We start from the raw sequence: 22,640 nt of genomic DNA on the forward strand, positions 1-22,640 counted from the left end.
CGCACGCATGCACACATATATTTGTGGGTATGCATTGGTTCTCTCCTTCCACGAAGTGAGTCCTAGGGAGTCAAAGTAGGTCAGGCTGGCTTTGAACTTACAGAGATCCACCTGCTTCTGTCTCCTAAGTGCTTGCATTTAAGGTGTGCATCACTACCACCACCTAACTCCTAAATTCTTTTAAAGTAAAATTGATCATTGTTTTTATTATTATAGTGAAAAGACCTTTCAATCTCAATATTTGCTAAGAGGTTTCGGCTTCATGGTAGTGATAACAGAATTTAAATAGTAAGATAATTTTCCTGTTTGAATATGAGCAAAAATAAAAATATTAAGTATTGCAATTCCTTATTTAAAAACAATAGCTATTCCAGGTACTTCTGAGACCTAATATTACATTCTCGAATCCTTTGTTTTATATCTGTTTACTAAGTACTTGGTCTGAGGCAGGTGATAGTGGCAGAAATAATGAACAAAAAAGTAAGATCCATGCTGCCATCAAGGTTAAGATGAGAGAGGAGTAATGAGGAAAAGAGGTTAAGATCCTAGATTAATTAAGTGGGTATACGTGTATAGTAGCTTCACACTCCAGGTTAAGATCCTAGATTAGTTAAGTGGGTATGCGTTTACAGTAGCTTCACACTCCAGGTTAAGATCCTAGATTAATTAAGTGGGTATGCGTTTACAGTAGCTTCACACTCCAGGTTAAGATCCTAGATTAGTTAAGTGGGTATGCGTTTACAGTAGCTTCACACTCCAGGTTAAGATCCTAGATTAGTTAAGTGGGTATGCGTTTACAGTAGCTTCACACCCCAGGAACATAGCTGAGGCTGAGGAAGTGTTATCTTGAGCTCATTTCTTTCTGAGGGCATTGACAGATGGAGAAAGCAGCAGATTTTAAAAATGAGCTCAATTGGTAGGATTAAAGAAAGTGTAAATGACAGGGTTAATTTGGTGTAGTGCTCAGGAGGCAGAAGCAGGTGGATCTCAGTGGTTTGAGGCTAGAACAGCCAGGGCTTCATACACACACACACATACACACACACACTGTCTTGAAAAACAAGCAAAGTTTAGATGATACTTAAGTTTTCATACATATAAAGGGCAGTGATTACCAGTTCTTATCTACTGAGAGGGAATTTAAAATAAATTACTGTTTTAAAACTTAATTTTGGGCTTGGGGAGATGGTTCAGCAGTTAGTTACATGAGTTTGAGTCCCATAGTCATTATGGGCAACTCATAACTGTCTATCTCCAGCTCTAGGAGTTATGACATATTTTCTGTATTCTGTGGGTACCATCACTCACATGTTCACACATCTGTCCCATAGATAAACACATAATTAAAAATAAAAACAGATCTTAAAAACTTCGTTATAGGGCTGGAGAGATGGCTCAGTGGTTAAGAGCTCTTGCACAGGTCCTGAGTTCAATTCCCAGCAACCACATGGTGGCTAACAACCATCTGTAATGGAATCTGATGTGTCTGAAGAGAGCAATAGTGTACTCAAACATAAAATAAATAAATAAATCTTTTAAAAAATTTAGTTGTAGACAATTTCAAATGTAAAATTTGTAAGATAGTATAATAAACTCCCATTCCCCAGTTTTAACAGTTACTCTTTGGCCATTTCTTGTTCAGTTGTACCCCTGTCTACTACCTTGACTGCCTACTAGATTTTTGAAATAGGTTCCTTTTTCCCCCTCTCAGAGTCAGGTTTTGCTGTGTAGTTCAGGCTGTCCCCTAGCTTTTGCTTGATCATCCTTAGCCTAGAAGTGGAGGCTGTAGAATTTCTTGTGTTCATCAAATTCCAAGTTAATTTGGACAGTGTATAAAGACCCCATTTCAGCAGAAAAATCTATACTAGCCACAGGGCTACATAAGAAGATCTTAGCAAAATAAAAAAAAAATCTATATCTCTATATAAATATACATATATAGAGATATAAATATATAACTATACATACACAAAAGAAGAAGAAGAAAAAGCTAAGCCAGGCAGTGGTGGTTCATATCTTGAGTCCCAGCACTGGAGGTAGAAGCAGGCTGATCTCTCTGGGTTTGAGGACAGCCTGGTCTACACAGTGAGTTCTAAGACATCCAGGGCTAAATAGACCCTGTCTTGAAAAACCAAAACAACAACAAAACCCCTATACATTAAAAAACTTGCAAAAATGTGAAATAGTGCTATATTCCTATTTTTCTGGAAAGCATCATTTGAAAGTCATATTGACATAGAAGTTATTTCTATAGTAAGTGATGAAATAAATATTTTTAATATTTATTTGGTGCTGGGAATTGAGTCTAAGGCACGCACGCACGCATGCACACATATATTTGCTAAGCACATGCTCTACCAATAAGTTATAATACCAGATGTTTCCTTTTAAGTTAAATTGTGGAATCAGTAATTTCTTAGAGTATAACCAGGTCCCAGGTCCAAAAAGTCAAGAATCACTGAGCCTGACAAAAAGATAAGAACTTGCAAATCTCATCAGATGCATTTCTTCATAGGGGAACTCCTCTCCAGTTTGTGGTTCCGTTTAACTACTCTACAGTGCCTTTAAGATAGCCTTTGGAGGGCTGGAGAGATGGCTTCGCCAGTGGTTAAGAACACACTGCTTTCCCAGAGGGCCTGAGTTTGGTTCCCATCACCGACATGGAGCAGCTCATAACCATCTGTAACTCCAGCTCCAGGGAATCCAGCACTCTCCACCTTTCTACTTGTCCTCTGTGGGCTCACACACACAGAGACACACAGTGAAAGTTAAAAACTTCTCCAGCTAGATTCATTTTTATCTGCAGGAGGGTTTCTGTGACTGAGTTACTTGGCCATTGTAGAGCTTGAAGTGCTGGGAAATGACTTAAGAGGAAATGCCAGTTTTTGAGCATATACTGTGGTACCATACGCTATTATTGGGACTATGCCTGTTGACTTAACTTAATCCCTAAACAGACTTCAGTGATAAGGTCGTGTCCTACTCAATGAGTGTGGAATGAGATCTGGAGTTCATGTAGTAATTTGCGCAGTTATTTTGCCAGCAGTTGATGAAAGTAGAGTAAGCTAGGTCTCACCTTTCAAATGCATATTGTTGTACTTGGTGGGTTGTGCTATGATGAAATTTAAGTAAATGTAATATTACTTAGAAGAATTAAAGTAGGTTTGTAGGGGAACTTTTTGAATTCTAGTGTTTTGGGCTTTGTAAGACAGATGAATCTATAATCTTACTTGAAGTTGGGTGAAAATTAAGGGAAATGACCTTTGAAATTCTTTTAGCTTTGGAATTTTAGATTCTGTGTTGCTGGCAAAAATTAAAAGGGCTGTTTCTGAAATGTTAAATTTAGACATGTCATGATCTTATAATAGACCAACTGCCACCTGTCTGAAAGAGTTACAAAGGAAGAGTCACGAACATTAGAATACTAATAGAGGACTAGTGAGTCCGGCAACGCTGATGTGAGGTTGGAGTTTTCATGCTCGGAAGATTGGAAGGACATTGACCTCTATTCTTAGAATTTTAGCTGTAGTTTTTCTCTAGCTTTCCTGTAAGTTAAATTTGGAACAGATACAAACTAAATAGTTGGGATTCCTTTATTTATATCCACTCAAACATTGGGTGCTTTATGAATCATTGATATGGTGGAATAGAGGTTTGGTTTTTTTTAAACTTTTAAGTTTTTAAGAAATTAGATGAGATTCACACACTGAAAATTCAGTGTCTCTAAAATGTAGTGAAAAAGTTAAGCTGCTCATGCAACTTTTTAGGGAAATAGGACCATTTAAAATAAGATCTTTTTGTTTTTTCATTTTTGTCTAAGGAGTAACCATAGTGTTGACTATATCTTCCGGTAGCACATAGGAAAATAATTGGTATTTTATTATGTTTTCTACTTTCTTTTCTTTTCTTTTCTTTTTTTTTTTAAGATTTATTTATTTTATGTATAGGAGTACACCATTGCTCTCTTCAGACACACCAGAAGAGGGCATTAGATCACATTACAGATGGTTGTAAGCCACCATGTGGTTGCTGGGATTTGAACTCAGGACCTCTGGAAGAGCAGTCAGTGCTCTTAACCACTGAGCCATCTCTCCAGCCCATGTTTCCTACTTTCAAATGTGAAGTTGGGAGGAGATTTTTGTTGTATTTGGTAATGGTTGACCTCCTTACTTTTGTGTGTAAATGGCAAGAAAGCTCTCTTTAGTGACAGTGATACCTGTGGGCTGTAAAGTCATACTGCTTATGTTAGAGTTCTGGTTTGGTTGCTCCTCTGTGTGTGACACTGCGTTTTCAGTCAGTATTAGCTGTTATTACTGCCACTCTATTAGATATGTTCAGAGGCTAGAGAATGACACATAAGTAAGAAGGACTACAAACACATAGAACATAAGCATGTAGGACAACGTAATGTGATTTTGGTAATAGGAATGAATAAGTGTTTCTTGGAGTATCTAGCTGTTAAACACCTAATACCTAAGTGGAGGTGTTATGATGAATTCGTGGCTGAAAAGCTCAAGTTTGTTTAAGATAGATGAGAGGTCTCTGTGGACATTTTTAGATGTTTCTCAGTATTATGTATTTTTAAACTAAATGAGTGATAAGTAAATTTTTCAGCATGAAAGTTGTAAAGTTGTCTATATAAATCTTGAAACTTACTCTTGTCTGAGATATACGTTGATAACTATATATTTTTTTTGAGATCTTAATCTCAAAAAACATTTCTCTCACAACATTTCTTTCCTTTTCTTCCTCTAAACCTTCCCATATAACCACTCCTCCTTGAATTCATGATCTCTTTTTTGTTTTTTTCTTTTTAAAGGAATGGATCTGATTTTTTTTAAAGATTTATTTATTTGTTCATTTTTATATGAGTATACTGTTATTGTCTTCAGACACACCAGAAGAGGGCATCAGATCCCATTACAGATGGTTGTGAGCCACCATGTGGTTTCTGGGACTTGAACTCAGGACCTCTGGAAGAACAGCCAGTGCTCTTAACTGCTGAGCTATCCCTCCAGCCCCATGGTCTCTTTTTTTTCATTGTTTTTGCACACACACACACACACACACACACACACACACACACATGTTTATGCATATATACACATGCATATGTTTGTATACATACACATATACACATATTTGTACACACATATGTCTTAATATATATACACACTACATTCATACATACTTACATACATACATACATACATACATATTTATTTATTTCTAAATATAACCTGTTTGTTCTATATAGTGCTACCTGTATGCATGTTTCCAGGGCTGACTGATTGCCACTGAACAACCAGTTTGTGCGCTCTTCTCTGGGAAGGTCACCTCTTCCATTTCCTGCTTTCCTCAGTTCCTATAGCTCTTTGTGTGGGACTGAAGCCTTGTGGGCTTTTCTTTGTCTAGTTCGGCGTGTTGATGGGAGTCATTCTTGTTCAGCTTACTTTTGGGCAGTCATGTTGATGAGAGTTTTGGGGTGTAGCTTCTAATATTACTAGAAAACACAGTCTTAAAGCAAACTCCATATCCTCTGGCTCTTTACAATCTTTCTTCCTTCTCTCTTCTGTAGTCTTTCTGAATCATAGGAGTGTACAGGAGTTACAGGAGTGTTTTGTAGATGTATCCCATTGGAACTGGGCTCCACAACTTTGCGTTTTGACTGGTTGTGGGTTTTTTTTTATAATGTTCTCCATCATTGCAAAGAGATGTTTCCTTGATGAGGGTGAAGACTACACTCAACTATGAGTATAAAGACAATGTTTATAGATTGTTGTTAGGGATTATGCTGGTTTAGTAAATTAGTGGCTATAGATTCTCCTCCAGTAACCGTGACTTCACTAACACTGAATACTTAGCTATGTTTCCAGTACCAGTCATAGTTTCCCTCTTGTTGATGGGGTGTTAAGTCTATTAGCGAGCAGTTTTTACCACCAAAATATGTGTGCTACTCCTGCAGCTGTAGTTATTGTGCCATGTTGGTCCTTGTTGTGGTTCATAGGCATCCTGGCTAGGTAGGACTGGCTGTTGGCTGCCTACCTTCTTTGGAAGCTTGCACGACACCTTCTGGTACCATGAAAGCCAGTACTCAGGGAGGGGGCGTGGAGATCAGTTGCAGCTCACAGGGCTTTGGGCTCTGATTCTGAAGTGCATGGAATCTGCAGAAATAGGAATTCACCTTCTCCCTGTGGAGGGTAACCAAGGGCAGCAGTAGTAGGCTGTATGTCTTGGGAGTCTCTTGCACAGCCCTGGCCAACAGCTCAAAAGACGGCTTCTCAAGTCTGGTGGTATTGGGGTTTTTGTTAGGTGGTTTTTGGCTATTGGAGGGAACATCATCAGCCCACATGAGAAAGATTCAGTAAAAGTATATATTTGTTTATACATTTATATTGTATTATAATATAATATGCTCATATGGTATTAAATTATATTAAATGTGTGTCATATTAAATATATATTATAAAATACATTACAGATTTTTGTGTACGTGTGTACAGTTAATAGTATGATTTCTTGTGACTTAAGACATCTTTATTATTATTTTCCTCACATCCCCACTTCTTTATTTGCCTTTCTCCCCTTCTATAAGTGCTCCCTTGTACCCATTTACCTGATGAGATCATTTGTAGTCCACATAGCTCTTTACCTTTCTCCTGAAAGATATTTCTTAATTGTTAAGAAATATCTTGCCGGGCGATGGTGGCGCACACCTTTAATCCCAGCACTTGGGAGGCAGAGGCAGGCGGATTTCTGAGTTCGAGGCCAGCCTGGTCTACAGAGTGAGTTCCAGGACAGCCAGGGCTACACAGAGAAACTCTGTCTCGAAAAACTAAAAAAAAAAAAATATATATATATCTTAGCCTAAACTATTTACTCACTTACTTTAGGCAATATTTAATGTAATGAAATTACTCTACAAGTTATTATAAGCAACATAAGTCTTATATATTAACTTCATAAACATGCAATTTATATGTGGGTTTGATTATAGAAATGAATATTCTTTAAATAAGAAAAAATTGATGTGCAGCTTTATTAAATGATATCTTATGTTTTCCTTGATATAGATCACATTTTGTAATAATAAATGCAACAGAAGTATTTTTTATAAAAATTATTTAAAACATTAATTACTCTGTGGGGGCTTTGGCTTTTTTTTTTTTCTAAACAAGTTATATTTAGTTAACTCACAAACAAACATGGGACTTATAGTTTACTCATGATTTCAAACATGGCATAAAATTATTTGGAAGTCAGGATTTTTATAAGTCACTTGATATTTAATATTCTGAGATGTTTTATAAAAATCACATTTATTTACTTATTTGTGTGTGTGTGTCTGAGTGCATGTGCTCGAATGGACATGCTAATTAGAGGACAACTTGGAGGAGTCAGTTCTCTCTTCACATGTGGTTTCCAGGAGTCAAACTTGGATCTTCAAGCATCTTGCCGATGCTAAACTCTTCTTCTTTTTCAGTAGCTACTGTGATAAGTCATTTATTCTTCTGAAATTTTTTTTGCCTTTATCATGTAAACACCATGATGACTGTTGAATAAGCTGGCTGGTTTTTCTTTGTCTTGTGAAATGCAGGGTATATTTACTTCTGGCACATGGGAAGAGCGATCAGATGAAATTTCCTTTGCTGACTTCAGGTTTTCAGTCACTCATCACTATCTTGTACAAGAGTCTCCGGATAAAGAAGGAAAGGATGAAGAATCAGAGGGTATTTTTTGGGGGGAGGAGGGGGTCATATTTGTACAGTCTTTGAAGAGTCTGATTTTTAGTTGTTAGTTTAGTTCTCATAACTCAGTAATACCCATAGGAGGAATTTTTTTTTTAACCACATTTGAAATAGCTTATGTGCTAGTACTCCATCTGAGGCAGAGGAAGAGCCACAGTGACAGGCACTTTAAACTTGATTGAACCAGCAGATGTTTACTGAGTACTGACTGTGTCTTTTTGAATGTGCATTTCAGTAGGGAAGATAAGGGGAGGAGGTAAATGTAAAGGGAGGCAGAGAGTGACAAATGGCATGCTAAGAACTGGTGAAATTCCACTCACATTGCGGGGGGGGGGGGGGGGGGGGGGGGGGTGACTTAATCAGGAGGAGATTAGGTAAGGTTATTTGGAGACTGATGTAAAGGCTAAACATACATGGGTTAGAAATGAGAAACTGGGGTTGGAGAGATGGCTCACCAAATGCTCTTCCAGAGGTCCTGAGTTCAATTCCCTGCAACCATATGGTGGCTCACAACCACCTGTAATGGGATCCGATGCCCTCTTCTGGTATGTCTGAAGACAGCTACAGTGTACTCATATAAATAAAATAAATCTTAAAAAAAAAAAAAAAGCAATGAGAAATTGAGTAGAGAATGGTTTTCTAAAATCTTAAAAATGTCTAAGGTAATGGAGAAAGCTAGTTATAAGAGGTGACAAGGAGTATTTGTCAGGAGTCTGACAGTTGCTAGTCTGCGGTCTAGTAAGACATGCTTTCCTCAAAGCATGTATAAAATCACTTAAAAATTTCAGTTTTAAACTGACATGTTTCTTTACTCTCAAATGTTTCTGTAGATGCTATTCCGCAGTCAATGCAAGATTTGCTATGTATGAATAATGACTTTCCTCCAAGAGCACATTGCCTGGTAAGATGGTACGTATCCTTTTTATTCAGAGTGTGTGTATGTGTGTGTGTATTTTGTTGTTTCTTGTTTGTTTTGAGATAGGCTTTCTGTGTACAGCCCTAGTCTGTGAATTCTGTATAGACCACCTTGACCTCAAACTCACAGATCTGCCTGCCTCTTCCCTCCAGGTGTCGGGATTAAAGGTGTGTACCACCACACCCAGATGCTGACCCAGAGCCAGTTTGATAGGCGTCTCCTAGAGTTACTGTCTCGTGCCTGCTCTGAACTCTTTTGTACATTGCACATCATAACCCAGAGTGATACCTATTCGTAGTTCTGATGAACAGTAGAAAACACGTAAATATCATAGATTTAGTGCATATTATTGTAAATGTAAGTAAAATGTTGACTTCAAATCAAAACCCACATGTCTAAGGAACTATAAATGTGATAACATTACTGCAAGAGACACCTCACATTTGATGGTTTTTGATCTTTCTCAGTTATTCAGAGTCTCTGAACATTATTTAGTATACTATCAGGGAATAAAACTCCTCAGCTTAGCATGCAGGAGACTCTCAGCTTCATCCATAGGACCTCATAAACCAGATGTGGTAATATATGCTAGTAGTCACGGTACTTGAGGGGTGGAAGCAGGAGAGACCCTGTTAAAATGTTTGCTAGATTGTGGTAGTTACTGGGAGATTTTCTTTTTCATCTTTCTTAAAATTAGAAAATCAGCAGACAACTGTTTGAAGATGAAACATATTAAATGTGCCTGTATGTTCTTTCATTTAAGAAACAATATTTTAAAACACTTACTGTGCCAGGCAGTGGTGGTGCATGCCTTTAATCCCAGCACTTGGGAGGCAGAGGCAGGAGGATTTCTGAGTTCGAGGCCAGCCTGGTCTATCTACATAGTGAGTTCCAGGACAGCTAGAGTTACACAGAGAAACCCTGTCTCTGAAAACCAAAAAAACCAAAACCAAAAACAAAAAAATGCTTATTGTGAGCCCAACACAGACATATCAAAATATGTTCCTTGTGTCAGTAAGCTATGGCTTTATTAAGAAAATAGACAGTGGCCACACTGTGTAATAAGTGCTCATGCGTTACAGATTTGATGGGAGGTCTATCCCACTAATACACATAGAGCAAGTCAGGAAAATGTTTCTTAGAAGAACTGATAATGTACCCTAATCCTCAAGGACACATGAGATAAGCCTAGCTGTTCTGGTTTGATGAGAGGCCACCACAGCCCATTAGTCAGTTGGCAGTCCTTTTATAAGCTTTGTGGTATACCAGTGTTTATCTTCCATTGGTATGAATTTGAATCGTTCAGTACTTCATAAAAGTGGAGTGTTTATCCTTTTGTGACCTACTGGCTTATGCTTTCAAGGTTCATTTATATGCATTTATTCTGTTTTAGCAGTAACCATTCCATTGTATGATTTTGTGTGTTGGATCAAGGTGTTTGTGGGCATTCGGGTTGTTTCTTTGTTTGGGTGCCATGAACAGGAGTTCATTTTGGTCTAGACCCAAAACGTGGGATACTAGGATGAGTGGTAGGTCATTTTTAATTTAAAAAGTTTTATTATTATTCTTGAGATGGAGTTTCACTGTATAGTCGTTGCTGGCCTGGAACCTGACTGGACATGAACTCAGAAGTCCTCTTGTCTCTGAGTGAGTGTACCACCACACCTGGCTGCTTGTGATAGTTTAGAGACTTGCGTTGTTTCTCACAGTGGCTTTACTGCATTCTGTCCTCACCAGTAAAGCCCGAGTTCCAGGTTAGGTTCTCTTTCCTTTTCCTTTTCTGATGATAGTGATTGGGAAGGGTTTCATGATGACTCTGGCTCACAGGCCTTCTGCTGACTACTGATGTTCATCGTCTCTTATGGGATTTTAAAACAGTTGCGTAACCTTTTGGGAGCTGATAGCTGTCCACCTCTGTTCACTAATCTAGTTGCTTAGCTGGCCAGGGTAGTGTGCGCCTTTAATTCAGCACTTTGGACGCAGAGGCAGGTAGATCTTTGTGAGTTCTAGGTCAACCAGTGATATAGTAAGACCTTGTCAAAAGAAGGGAAAAAAATTAGAAAAACCTAGTCGTTTACTTTTTATTGTTGTTGCTAGTTTTTTGCATACAATTTCTTGCTCTTTCTCTTTTAATACTTATACCAATGTTTGTTGACTTGGTGAAAGAAATAGTTCCATGTCTCAAGTAGAGCTTATAAGGAAATTTAAACCAATGAATTATTTTGACAGCTAACAGATCATAATGATAGGAAAAGATGTTAAAATTCAGAGAAGGGTGCATATTTAATGGAGGTCATTTGTTGGTATTTAAGTTAACTCCTTAAGAAAAGATTTGGGTTACCTCCCAATCACAAAAGAACAAACACGGTATACACTCTCTGATAAGTGGTTATTAGCCCAGAAGTTTGGAATACAGGAAGAACAACCCACAAACCACAAGGAACTCAAGAAGAAGGAAGACCAAAAGGTGGACAGTGCATTCCTTCTTAAAAGGGGGAACCAAATACCCAAGGAAGGAGTTGCAGAGATTAACTATGGAGCAGAGACCGAAGGAAGGGCAAGCCAGCCTAAATATAGCTATCTCCTGAGAGGCTCTGACCGTACCTGAATAATACAGATGTAGAGGCTCACAGCCATCCATTGAACTGAGTACAGGGTCCCCAGTGAAGGAGTTAGAGAAAGGACCAATGAAGCTGAGGGGTTTGCAGCCCCTTAGGACGAACAACAATATGAACTAAGTAGTACCCTCAGAGCTCCCAGGGTCTCTACCACCAACCAAGGACCACACATGGAGAGGTCTGATTGTTCTGGCGGTATGTGTATAGTAGAGGATTGCAATTTGATCATCAATAGGAGGAGAGGAGCTCGGCCCTGTGAAAGTTCTGTGCCCCAGTGTAGGGGAATGCCAGGGCCAATAAGTGGGAGAGGGTGGGGTGGCAGGCATGGGGAGGGGGGAGGCAACAGGGGTTTGTTTTTATTGTTTTTGTTTGTTTCTTTGTTTTTTGGAGGGGAAACTGGGAATGGAGAAATTTACATGTAAATAAAGAAAATATCTAATAATAAAAAAATTGATATAACAGTTACAAACATCAAAAAAAAAAGAAAAGATTTGGATCTGGAGATTTGGTGATGGTGTGTGTGTATGTGTGTGTAGCATTCACACAGAAAATAAAGCATAGAAGGTAGAAGATCTTGCAGAAAAATAAACCTTTTACTTAGGCACCAACAGTTTATTAAATTGAAAGGGTTATTTGGCAACAGATATCAGTGTCATCAGGAAGGCAGATGTTCTTGTTTTTCTGGAACTTCCAGGAATGTACTGTACAGATAAATTTGTGGAATTTGCCTATTAAGTTATTTCAACACCAGTGCCCTGTGAGCAGACCTGGTCATCATAGATTGGTCCATGAAAGTTAGGAACTGGTGGAACACTTCTGGAAGAACATCAAGAAACTTGTTTTCTTCCAAGGATAATTCATGCACATCCTGGGTTCTTTCAGTTATCTGCTGTTGCCTCTGGGTTCTGCTGGTGAATCTTGATCTCATGTGTCAAGAGAGTGGAGATGAGCTGAGGAGTGAAATAAATTTCACTCAGGAATCTTTGGAGGAAACCCTCAAACTCTGGCAGAGTCAACAGTAGCATCTAAACAGTAAACAGTATGAGACAGACTTTAAGGAAAAGGTTTTTGTTTTTTATTATGAGAGGATTTATTAGAATAGACTTATAAGACAGTCTGTCTCAGCAGTTCCAATCTAGTGATCAAGGTAAAGGAGAGTTTTTTTTTTTTTTTTTAAGTTTTTTTGAGACAGGGTTTCTCTGTGTAGCCCTGGCTGTCCTGGAACTCACTCTGTAGACCAGGCTGGCCTCGAACTCAGAAATCCCCCTGCCTCTGCCTCCCAAGTGCTGGGACTAAAGGCGTGCGCCACCACCGCCCGGCTAAAGGAGAGTTTTTATATACTGTATTCCGAGGGATTTCTTGAGAAAGTTTATTAAAGCCAAGATGTATGACTACACATGCAGAGACTAACTTAAAATAGGCAAGTGGTAAGAGTTAATGTCATTCATAAATTATTTTCTTTATTTAAAAATTTTTAAATAAACTTCACGTAAGACTATTGAGAAGATGAGTTGTTGTTGGGTAGAAAGAGCATCAAGTTGGCTTTAAATTATTACTATTTTCTAAAGGTCAGGCAGCAGGGCTATAACAGTAGCTCAGCTGTTAAGAGCACTGCCTGCTCTTCCAGAGGACCTTGGTTTGATTCCCAGCACCTACAGGTGGCTCACAACATCTGAAACTCCAGATCCAGGGGATCCAGTACCCTCTTCTGGCCTGTGTAGCACCAGGCATGCATGCAGTGCATAGACATACATCCAGGCAAATCACTAATACACATGCAGAGACACATAAATTTGTGGCTTTAATGACTTGGCAACTAATGAGAACATATCATTGTTGTAGATACCATAGCAAGAAGGAGCCATATCCTAATAATGTTATAACCTCTAATATGTGTCCTGGAGTAAAAGAATACAAGAAATCTTTTAGGATGCTTTATGACTGTATCTCAGCACACTCCATGCATATCCGGGCTGGTAGTTATCTCCTTGGCATTCTGGTAGTCTAGCCTATTTTCTACAGTGCTGGACATAGTACTGCCATTTACTTAAGGTGAGAATTCACTTAATTCTTTCATACCGTAAACTGGATTTTTGTGTGTGTGTGTTAAATGTGTGTGTGTTAAATGTGTATGTGTATGTGTGCCATGGTGTCCTTGTGGATGCTGGAGGAGAGCTTTGAGGAGTTAGCTTTCTTTTTTCTTTTTTATGGGGGTTCTGAGGATTGATTTAGGTTGTGAGGCCTGTGTGACAAGAGCCTTCTTACTAGCCCTGTAAGCTGATTTTTAAGACATAATTGTTATTTAATGGTTACTCTAATTTCAACAAATGACTTCATTTCTAATGAATAGAGGGGATGAAAAAGATAGAGGTACTTCTTAAAGAAAATTCAAGAACTGGAGTTAGCCCAGTGGTAGAGCGATTACCTAGCAAGCATGAGATCCTGCTTTTGACCCCTAATCCTCCAGGGTGAATCATGAAAAAGAAATTCAGGCTCAGCAGGTAAAAATGCGTGGGGGCATAATCCTGACAACCTAAATTCAATCCCTGGAGCCTACTGGCAGGGAACTGACTTCTGAAAGTTATCCTTTGGCTTTCACATATGCAGTGTGGTACAGGCATGACCACACACACACATAAATACACTGGATTTTTTTTTAAAATAAAGTCAAATGTCTATGCATGCAGTTGCCATGTGGGGTAGGAATAGGGAGAAGTAAGAAGTCTGATAGTATAGATTTGGCTTAAATTTTCTGTCGGGAAACTTTTCAAGTAATGGTTGTCTTTTCTGGGGTGATTCTCTCTTGAAGGTATGGCCTGCGTGAGTTTGTAGTGATTGCTCCTGCGGCACACAGTGATGCGGTGCTCAGTGAATCCAAGTGTAACCTTCTCCTTAGTTCCATTTCTATTGCTTTGGGAAACACCGGCTGGTAGGTACACTTCACGGATGTTAAAAATATGTTAAATACTTGTAGTAATATAATTCAGGAAGGTAATTGGTTATTAGCTGTTATATTTTTTTCCTATAATGAAGAATTTAGTACCTGTCCTTGCATATTAGTACACTAGAATTTGGTATGTGAGGATGAAATTAGAGTTGTGTGTGGTGGAGCAGGTCTTTAATCCTAGCACTCAAGAGGCCTGGACAAGAGGATCATAAATTTAAGGCCAGCCTGCACAGTGAAACCTTGTCTTAAAAGAAAACTAAACCTGGGGCTGCTCAGATGGCTTAGTGGGTTAAGAGCACTGATTGTTCTTTTAGAGGTCCTGAGTTCAGTTCCCAGCAACCACATAATAGCTCACATCATCTGTAATGGGATCCAATGCCCTCTTCTGGTGTGTCTGGAGAAAACAATACATAAAATAAATAAATCTTTGAAAAAAAAAAGAAAAAGAAACCAAAAACCCCCCAAAGGAGTATAATTAATTAATAAAACCATTTGGGAAATCCTTCCTAAAGAAAATCCAATGTTCTTTGTGTATTTCAAATGAGGGATGAATTTTAATACAAAATCTGATTTAAAAATTTGTATAGTATTAGGCATTATTTTGGGGTTAACTTTTCAATGAATTATTTTTGTGTATTTTTTTGGCCCCTCCTCTCCTCTTTTTTGTTTTTTGTTTTTTTGTTTTGTATTTGAGAAAGGGTCTTATTCTGTAGGCCTAGGTGATTTGGAACACTGACCAGGCCAGACTCAAACTCACCTAGATCTGCCTGCCTCTTCTCTCTTGAGGGCTTGGGTTCAAAGGCGTGTGCCACCATGCTCAGTAACTCTCTGTTCTTAGGTGGAAGTATTTAAGAACATTAAGTTAGCTTTATCCATTCAGCTACTTTGAGTTGTATTTCCTTTGCATATCAGATAGACCAGGAGACTCTTCTTGTAAATTTACTAGTGGGGAAATTGATGCACTAGAGAGCCCTAAGGAATATTTTGGATGTTTTAAATTTTGTTATGTTTTGGTAGCATATACTTAGCCTTTAGTGGTGGAGACATCTTTCTGAAAGTCATTTTTTTTTCCCATAAAAAAGCTGGCAAAGCTGTATTTACAAAGGAGCATTGTAACTTGGGAATGCATTTTATAGCCTGTTCTTGTAGTTTACCATATTTGTGTTCTAGAAACACCATAGATGTTGTATGATATCAATCATTGTTCCTAAGGGAAAATGCATAGGTTCTCATAAGCTTTTGGTCACATTCTTATGAACCCTATACTTTATGATTTTGTTACATGTATGTTTCTATTTAAAGATGTCATATTATGTTAATTATATGCTAAGTATATTAATATGATCACTGATCCACTTGAGATTGAGCTCACAGCCAGCTCATGAAAGCTTGTAACTCATGTTTGAGTGAAACATTTTTTTATATGTGTCTTCTGTCTGTAAGACATACTACAGCCTTCTGGCTCTTAGAAGCACTGCTGGCAGACCCACCTAGATCATCAGAGTACACTTTTCTATAGTCTGAGAGTTGAAACAGGAAGGTGAATCATTGCCTAGTTTGAGTTCATCTGAAACGTGAACTTGGAGACTCAGAATCCTTCTGCTCTGCAGCTTTGCACATAACTCTGTACAGCTAGTATTGTTTTGGGGGTTGCAGATGTGATTTTAATTTACAGAAGCAGAAACCTGTGAATAGTGAAAATTAACTCTACCTTTAAATACTTCACCACAAAGTTGGTTTTAAAGTTTTCTAGTTAAAGTGCTAATAGGCTTCATCAGTTTGTTAGGGTAAGGAGAGGAGAAACTAAGTGTATCTTTGTAATAAAAGAGAATCTGTATTTAAAAGTTTTCTTCCCGTAGAAATTAAAAATATTTGAAATTAAAATAACAAGAACAGTTTTGAGGTTTAGAATATTTACTGTTTAATGAGTGAGCCTAACTTCTGGTCCCTTTTACTATATCCTATAGCCAGGTACCATTGTTTGTCCAAATACATCACAAATGGCGACGAATGTATATGGGAGAATGTCAAGGTCCTGGTGTTCGAACTGACTTTGAAATGGTTCATCTTCGGAAAGTGCCAAATCAGTACACTCATCTGTCAGGCCTGCTGGACATCTTCAAATCAAAAATTGTGAGTTGACATTGGTATTGTCAGTCTTATCCGGAATACAGATAAAAGTAGCAGTTTGGTAATTTGAACATATAGAAATTTTCTGACATCAATAACATAATAAATTATAATCAAACTTGATCAGCAAACTGAACTAAAATATGTAAATGAATTTTATGATTTTATGTATTAGTTAAAAATTAATTGAGGAAGTTGGAGAGATGACTCAGCAGTCCTTTCAGAGGACCTGGGTTCCATTCCAGCACCCACATGCTGGCTCTCAGCCTTTTGTAACTCCAGTTCCAGGGACTCCAGTGTCCTCTTCTGACCAGTGAGGGCACCAGACACACATGTGGTGCACAGATATACATGCAGCAAAACTCCCATAAACCTAAAATATAAAAAGAAAGAAAAATTAATTGAAAAGAGAATACCAACCATTGACATTGCATGTCTTTTTAGTGACCCACTGAGGAGGACTCATCTAAGTAGTTCTGTCAGGATGGTTTCTGTCAGGATGGCTGACATAAATAAAAATCTGCAAAAGCAACCACTTATTTCCAAAGTTGAACCCTTTTAACAAAGTAATGGTCTGGACTCATGAAAGTCAAAGCTGTAGCTGTTTAGATGAAAGAAGATGAGTGAGAGATGACTGCCGTGTGCCCTGAAGGGTTTTTACTCCATCAAAGCAGAGCAGAAGGAGCGGTCTGATTTAGGACTGTTGGGATAGCTTTAATATGTACCGAGTGTGTGAACACAGTGTTGGTGTGAAGCTTCGCGTGGGATCATTACAGCTGCATAGGAAGCAGCCTCCTCCTTAAGTAGTTGCCGAGGTGCTGAGAAGTCAACAGCCTTGATGGTTACAAATTTAAAGGTTTTAGGAAAAAAAAGACACCTGCAGAGGGGAGGGTTCTGTGCCACAGAACTTGGTAAAAGTCATGTGAGTGTTGATTATATTCATTTTCCAGCTTTTCTGAAGGCTTTATTATTTTAAAAAGGAATTTCTCTTTTTTAAATAGGTATTATTTGTTAGGATTAGAACTTGATTAGAAAATCATGGGGCCAGAGGTTTGGCTTAGTGTAGTAGAAAGCCTGCCTCGCATGCATGAGATTCTTTGTTCCATCTCCAGTACTAGAAAGGAAGAAGGAAGGTTGGCGAGACCTTTCATCCTGTGGTGGTCTGAATGGGAATAGCCCCCATGGGCTCCTGTGTTTGAGTGCTTGATCCGCAGTTAGTGCAGCTGTTTGACAAGAATTAGGAAGTGTCTTGTTGGAGGAGATGTGCCACTGGAGGTAGGCTTTGAGGTTTTGAAAGCCTATGCCAGGCCAAGTGCCTGCTGCCTGCAGATCACGATGTAAAGCTCAGAGCCAGGGCTAGGGCTCCAGTGCCCTGCTGGCCGGCCTGCCTGCCACCGTGCTTCCCTGCGCACACTAACCCTCTGGAACTGTAAGCAAGCCCCAGTTACTTGCCTCCCTTTGTAAGTTGCCTTAGTCATGGTGTCTCCACAGCAATAGAACAGTAACTAAGAACATTCCCAGTACTATAAAAAGGAAGAGTTGAAGGAGGGAGGGAGCAGGAGGCAGGCTGCCTGGCCAGCCAAACACATAAATCCACTTGAAATACAGGATAGGAATTTTAAAGTTAAGTCTCCCTTTTATCATTTATTTTTCCTTAACATAATTTCTTATGACTGTCTCAATTATACACAGTCTTAGGAACATTTGATGTATGTAGTAACTTCTTTTCCTAAGTCTTCTGGGCTCTGAAATCCACAGTCTAATTCTGTATATAATATGGTGGGAATTTTTTGAACAGCCCAACTTTGTTGTTGACTTCTCTCCATTTCAAAGTGTTTAATTAGCATTTTGTGAATTTCTGGTCTGATGCCAATATTGATAACTTTACTCCTGTTTTGGTTTTTCCAAGACAGAATTTCTCTGCAGCCCTGGCTGTCCTGGATTTGCTTTGTAGACATGGCTTACCCTGAACTTACAGAGATCTGTCTGTCTCTGCCTTCCAAGTGCTGGGATTAAAGACATACCTCACTATACCTGGCTTCTTGTTTCTTTTTTAATGATCAGAAGTAATTTTTGTTTTTTTTTTTTTGTTTTTTTTTTTGTTTTTTTTTTTTTTGGTTTTTTGAGACAGGGTTTCTCTGTGTAGCCCTGGCTGTCCTGGAACTCACTCTGTAGACCAGGCTGGCCTCAAACTCAGAAATCCTCCTGCCTCTTCCTCCCAAGTGCTGGGATTAAAGGCGTGTGCTACCACTGCCCGGCTTCTTTTTTCTTTTTGTAACTAAAACTTTACTGTAAAAAACCTTCAAACAATCTTAATCCTTTTAAGAAATATTAATGAACATTTTCAGGTATTTTTGTATTCTCCCTGTGTAGCTCAACCTTTGTCTTTGGAAACTTCTATTTTAAAGAGACTGTCTTGATGTGTGAAACATAACTTAAATTTTGGCTGTCAATAGTTGTATTTTTAAGTGAAAGGTATTGTTAGTTTACCATGTTACCTCTTGGCCTTTCAAAATTTTGCAGAACTCTTGATGGTAGGCTTTTCTCAAAATTGATCTGAGAAAATTGAATTTAAGGTAGTTGAGAATTACTTTGGGTACTGTAAAGTTTTCTGCATAGTTGAAACTAGTCATATCTTTATAAAATTATCCTTTAAGTGTCACCTGATGGTAGAGTAGCTGATTTCAAAGAGCGCTAACTTTTAGGAAAGGATTCCTGTTGATGGGCCCAGTTTTGCCATTTGCTCTCATATAAAGTACAACTTTAAATCTCTTCTACCATACTTCTAAATATTTGAACCTTCTCAGTGCTTTCCTTTCCAACTTTAATATTCTTAGTTTTTATAATTTACTAGCTAATTTGGGTATTTGTTTTAGAACTATATTTTTGCCAATTCTTTTTAATAAGAGTTTTATTGTTGGCCCAGAGAGGTGGCTCCATGGTTAAGAGCATTGGCTGCTCTCAGAGGACCTGGGTTCAATTCCCAGGACCTACATTGTGGCTCACAACCAGTTCCAGAGGATCTGACAGCTTCTTTCTGGCCTTCACAGGCACCAGGCACTCAAGTGTCACATAGACATTCATTCATGCAGGAAAGCACCCATATACAGAAAATAAAACAAACAAAATCTTTGAAATTAAGTTTTATTTTGAAATTTTGACTTTTCTAGTCGTTGTGTTTGTTATTTTTACAAACTCATGGTTGCTGTCTATAGAGCATTGTAGAACAGGAACATTTGATGTATGTAGTAACTTTCTTTTCCTAAGTCTTCTGGGCTCTGAAATCTGCACTGTCTAATTCTGTATATAATATGGTGGAGCTTCTTGCTCTGCTGATGCTGGAAGTGTTGTCTATATGATGTTGGAATTTGAGTTCTTTGTTCAAGCTGTGAGGATGACAGAGTTATTCCCAGGCATATGGCTAATGTGCCCTCAGCTCTGGCTTCTGAGGAAAGGTGTGACATGCGTGCCCCTGTGCTCAAGACTTTGGTGCCTTACATTTATTTTATTTAAACATTTACTTTTTATTACAGTTATTTTGTATGTGTGCATGCAAATGCACATACATTCACATACGTATTATGGTGCATGTGTAGATGTCAGAGGGACAACTTGAAGGAGTTGGATCTCTCCTCTATGTGGGATCCAAGGATTGAGCCTAGATCATCAGCATTGGTGGCAAGTGCCTTTAGCCACTGAGCCATCTTGTTCATGGCCTTGGTCCTTCATTTAATCTGGTCATCTGTAATCCCTCAGCCTGTCTTCATTCACACTGTCAGATCCTAACAGTCATGTGCTGTGAGCCCATGTAGCCCCTTAAGTTTTCTCAATGCCTTTCCTAGGACCTACAAATGTATCTGTGCCATGTTTGATCCTTATTCTTTTCAGATATCTCAGTCTACCTCTATATATACTGCTCTGGGACTGGGGCAGAGGTTATCTGTCAGAATGACTGAATACTGGGCCTAAAAACAAACCAACCGGAATCATACTGTTCTTTTCTAGGGCACAGTTGGCTAAGGCTTGGATTTGTTTCTCATCATACCCATCTTGTTCTTAGACTTTGAAATGAGTTTTTGTTTATCCTAAATTACCAGTGACGTGTGTAGGGGCTGCTTCTGAGCTACATGATTCTGTAATTTTGTTACTCAGGGTATAGTATTCAAGGGAACAATATCGAATCTGTACTTAAGACGTTCCCATGTGACTCCTGAATCTGTTTTTAATCTTGTTCTGCTTAATGGGAGACAAGTCAGGGTCATAGAATTTTTATTATTGTTAATGAGCTTATGGATAATTCTAAGTCTTTTGTTAACTCATTTATTTAATATAATCTATTTTGTATGAGTGATTACAGTTAAATATTAAACTTGATCTTGATTTTCATTTTACTTAAAGATACCATTTCCCTAAATGTATTGATAAACTTTAAAAAGCATACAGCTCTCTGTGACACTCAGTGACTGAAATGGATAGTAAAAGTATAGGGGCTGGAGATGGTTCAGCAGTTAAGGTGAACTTAACTCTTGTAGAGGACCCAGATGTGATTCCTAGCACACCCACATGCGTGTGCACAGAGACTTAAAACCACCTGTAACTATAGTTCCAGAGAAACTGAGCCCTCATTTGATCTCCTTAAGTACTACATGCACATGGCTCACAGACAGGCATGCAGGCAACACATACACAAACATACAACTGTGCTTTGTAACAAAGTTGAAGATCACTTTTCTTAATGGGATATGTATTTTCTTTTCTGGTAATAGTTTAAGCACTTTATTTTTTTATTATTTTTTTATTTTTTATTTTTTTTTTTTTGGTTCTTTTTGAGACAGGGTTTCTCTGTGTAGCCCTGACTGTCCTAGAACTCACTCTGTAGACCAGGCAGGCCTCAAACTCAGAAATCCTCCTGTCTCTGCCTCCCAAGTGCTGGGATTAAAGGCGTGCACCACTACCGCCCGGCTAAGCACTTTATTTTAAAGTAATTTGTCCCTTGGCATTGTTTTTAGACCTTTATGTTTATTTCTTTGGGTTTTGACATTGAGTCTCACACTGTATTGCCCAGGCTGGCCTGGAATGTCCTGGGACTGTGAGAACACAGTAGCTTAATTTTTTTTTCAACATACAAAGCTTTTCCATTAGATGAAAATGTTTGTGGAAAAATATGCAGAAATTAAAGAGATCTCTTGCTCTACAAAGACATAGTCAAATAATAGTGACATTTCCTGGAGTTTGCTTTTCCAGTTTTTAAAACAAAGTCTGACTTTGCCTGTGCTGTTTCTTTCTGTGGTCTCCTCCTCCTTTTTTTAATCTTTCCATAAAAAGTTTATTAGCTTAAGAAAGTTACTCTTCATTGTGATGCTTTTGTCTCTGCTGCTTCTTCCCTTACTTCCCCTCCCCCAAGTGGCCCCTTTTCCACTTGAATGTCGTGTGACATGTCGCCCCTCCCCCTTTCTCACGCTTCCTGATCCCCACTCATAGTTCCCTATCCAGTTCCATAGGCTGTGCCTATTCCTACATCTCACTTCCATGCACACAGACATTGAAAGTTAAGACCTGGCTCTTAAAATCTTTCTATCCCCTCTTCGGTGATGTTCTCTGAGCCTTAGGTTATAGAGGTTGCATTATAGATGTGTCAGTTGGGATTGCAGTTTTTTTCCTTTGCAAAAACTTTATTTTGAGTTATGTATCACTGTGTGGCCTTGTCTGACTTGGAACTTGATATATAGACAAGCCAGACCTCGAACTCACAAAGCTCTCTCTGTCTCTCTCTCTAGTGCTAGGATGAAAGGCATGCACTGTGTTCAGCTACTATCTTCCTTCTTGGTTATCTAAATTATACACTACTGGGTCAGTCTTATTTTTCTTTTCATGTTTGACTCTACACATTATTGTTTGAAATTGTAAATTTAAAATCTAGTTTCTCAAGGGTAGCATTCCATAACTTTGAAATACTGTTGCAGAAGTTTTTAAACACAGGCGAACACATTTACATGGTATTGTCTTTGTGTGTGTCTCTAGGGCTGCCCTTTAACTCCACTGCCTCCCGTTAGCATTGCTATCCGGTTCACGTATGTGCTTCAGGATTGGCAGCAGTACTTTTGGCCTCAACAGCCTCCAGGTGAGAACATTTGGAACTATGTTTAACCTATTAAATATAGACCTAAAAGAAAATGTATTAAGAAATTAAAATTAGCCGGGCGGTGGTGGCAGGTGCCTTTAATCCCAGCACTTGGGAGGCAGAGGCAGGCGAATTTCTGAGTTTGAGGCCAGCCTGGTCT

At 38.6% G+C, this 22,640-nt stretch overlaps 1 protein-coding gene across 1 annotated transcript in view; it reads left to right on the top strand.

Annotated features, from left to right (window-relative positions):
* Positions 1-22,640, top strand: part of Rab3gap1 (RAB3 GTPase activating protein catalytic subunit 1) — a 66,431-nt gene that overhangs the window by 6,347 nt on the left and 37,444 nt on the right. Inside the window, exons 4-8 of the mRNA XM_031381055.1 lie at positions 7,598-7,730; positions 8,579-8,657; positions 14,092-14,211; positions 16,197-16,362; positions 22,381-22,480. Coding sequence (XP_031236915.1) covers positions 7,598-7,730; positions 8,579-8,657; positions 14,092-14,211; positions 16,197-16,362; positions 22,381-22,480 — 598 coding nt within the window. The remainder of the gene's footprint in view (positions 1-7,597; positions 7,731-8,578; positions 8,658-14,091; positions 14,212-16,196; positions 16,363-22,380; positions 22,481-22,640) is intronic.

The sequence above is a fragment of the Mastomys coucha genome, unplaced genomic scaffold (genome assembly GCF_008632895.1).
Source record: "Mastomys coucha isolate ucsf_1 unplaced genomic scaffold, UCSF_Mcou_1 pScaffold1, whole genome shotgun sequence".
Classification (NCBI taxonomy): Eukaryota; Metazoa; Chordata; class Mammalia; order Rodentia; family Muridae; genus Mastomys; species Mastomys coucha.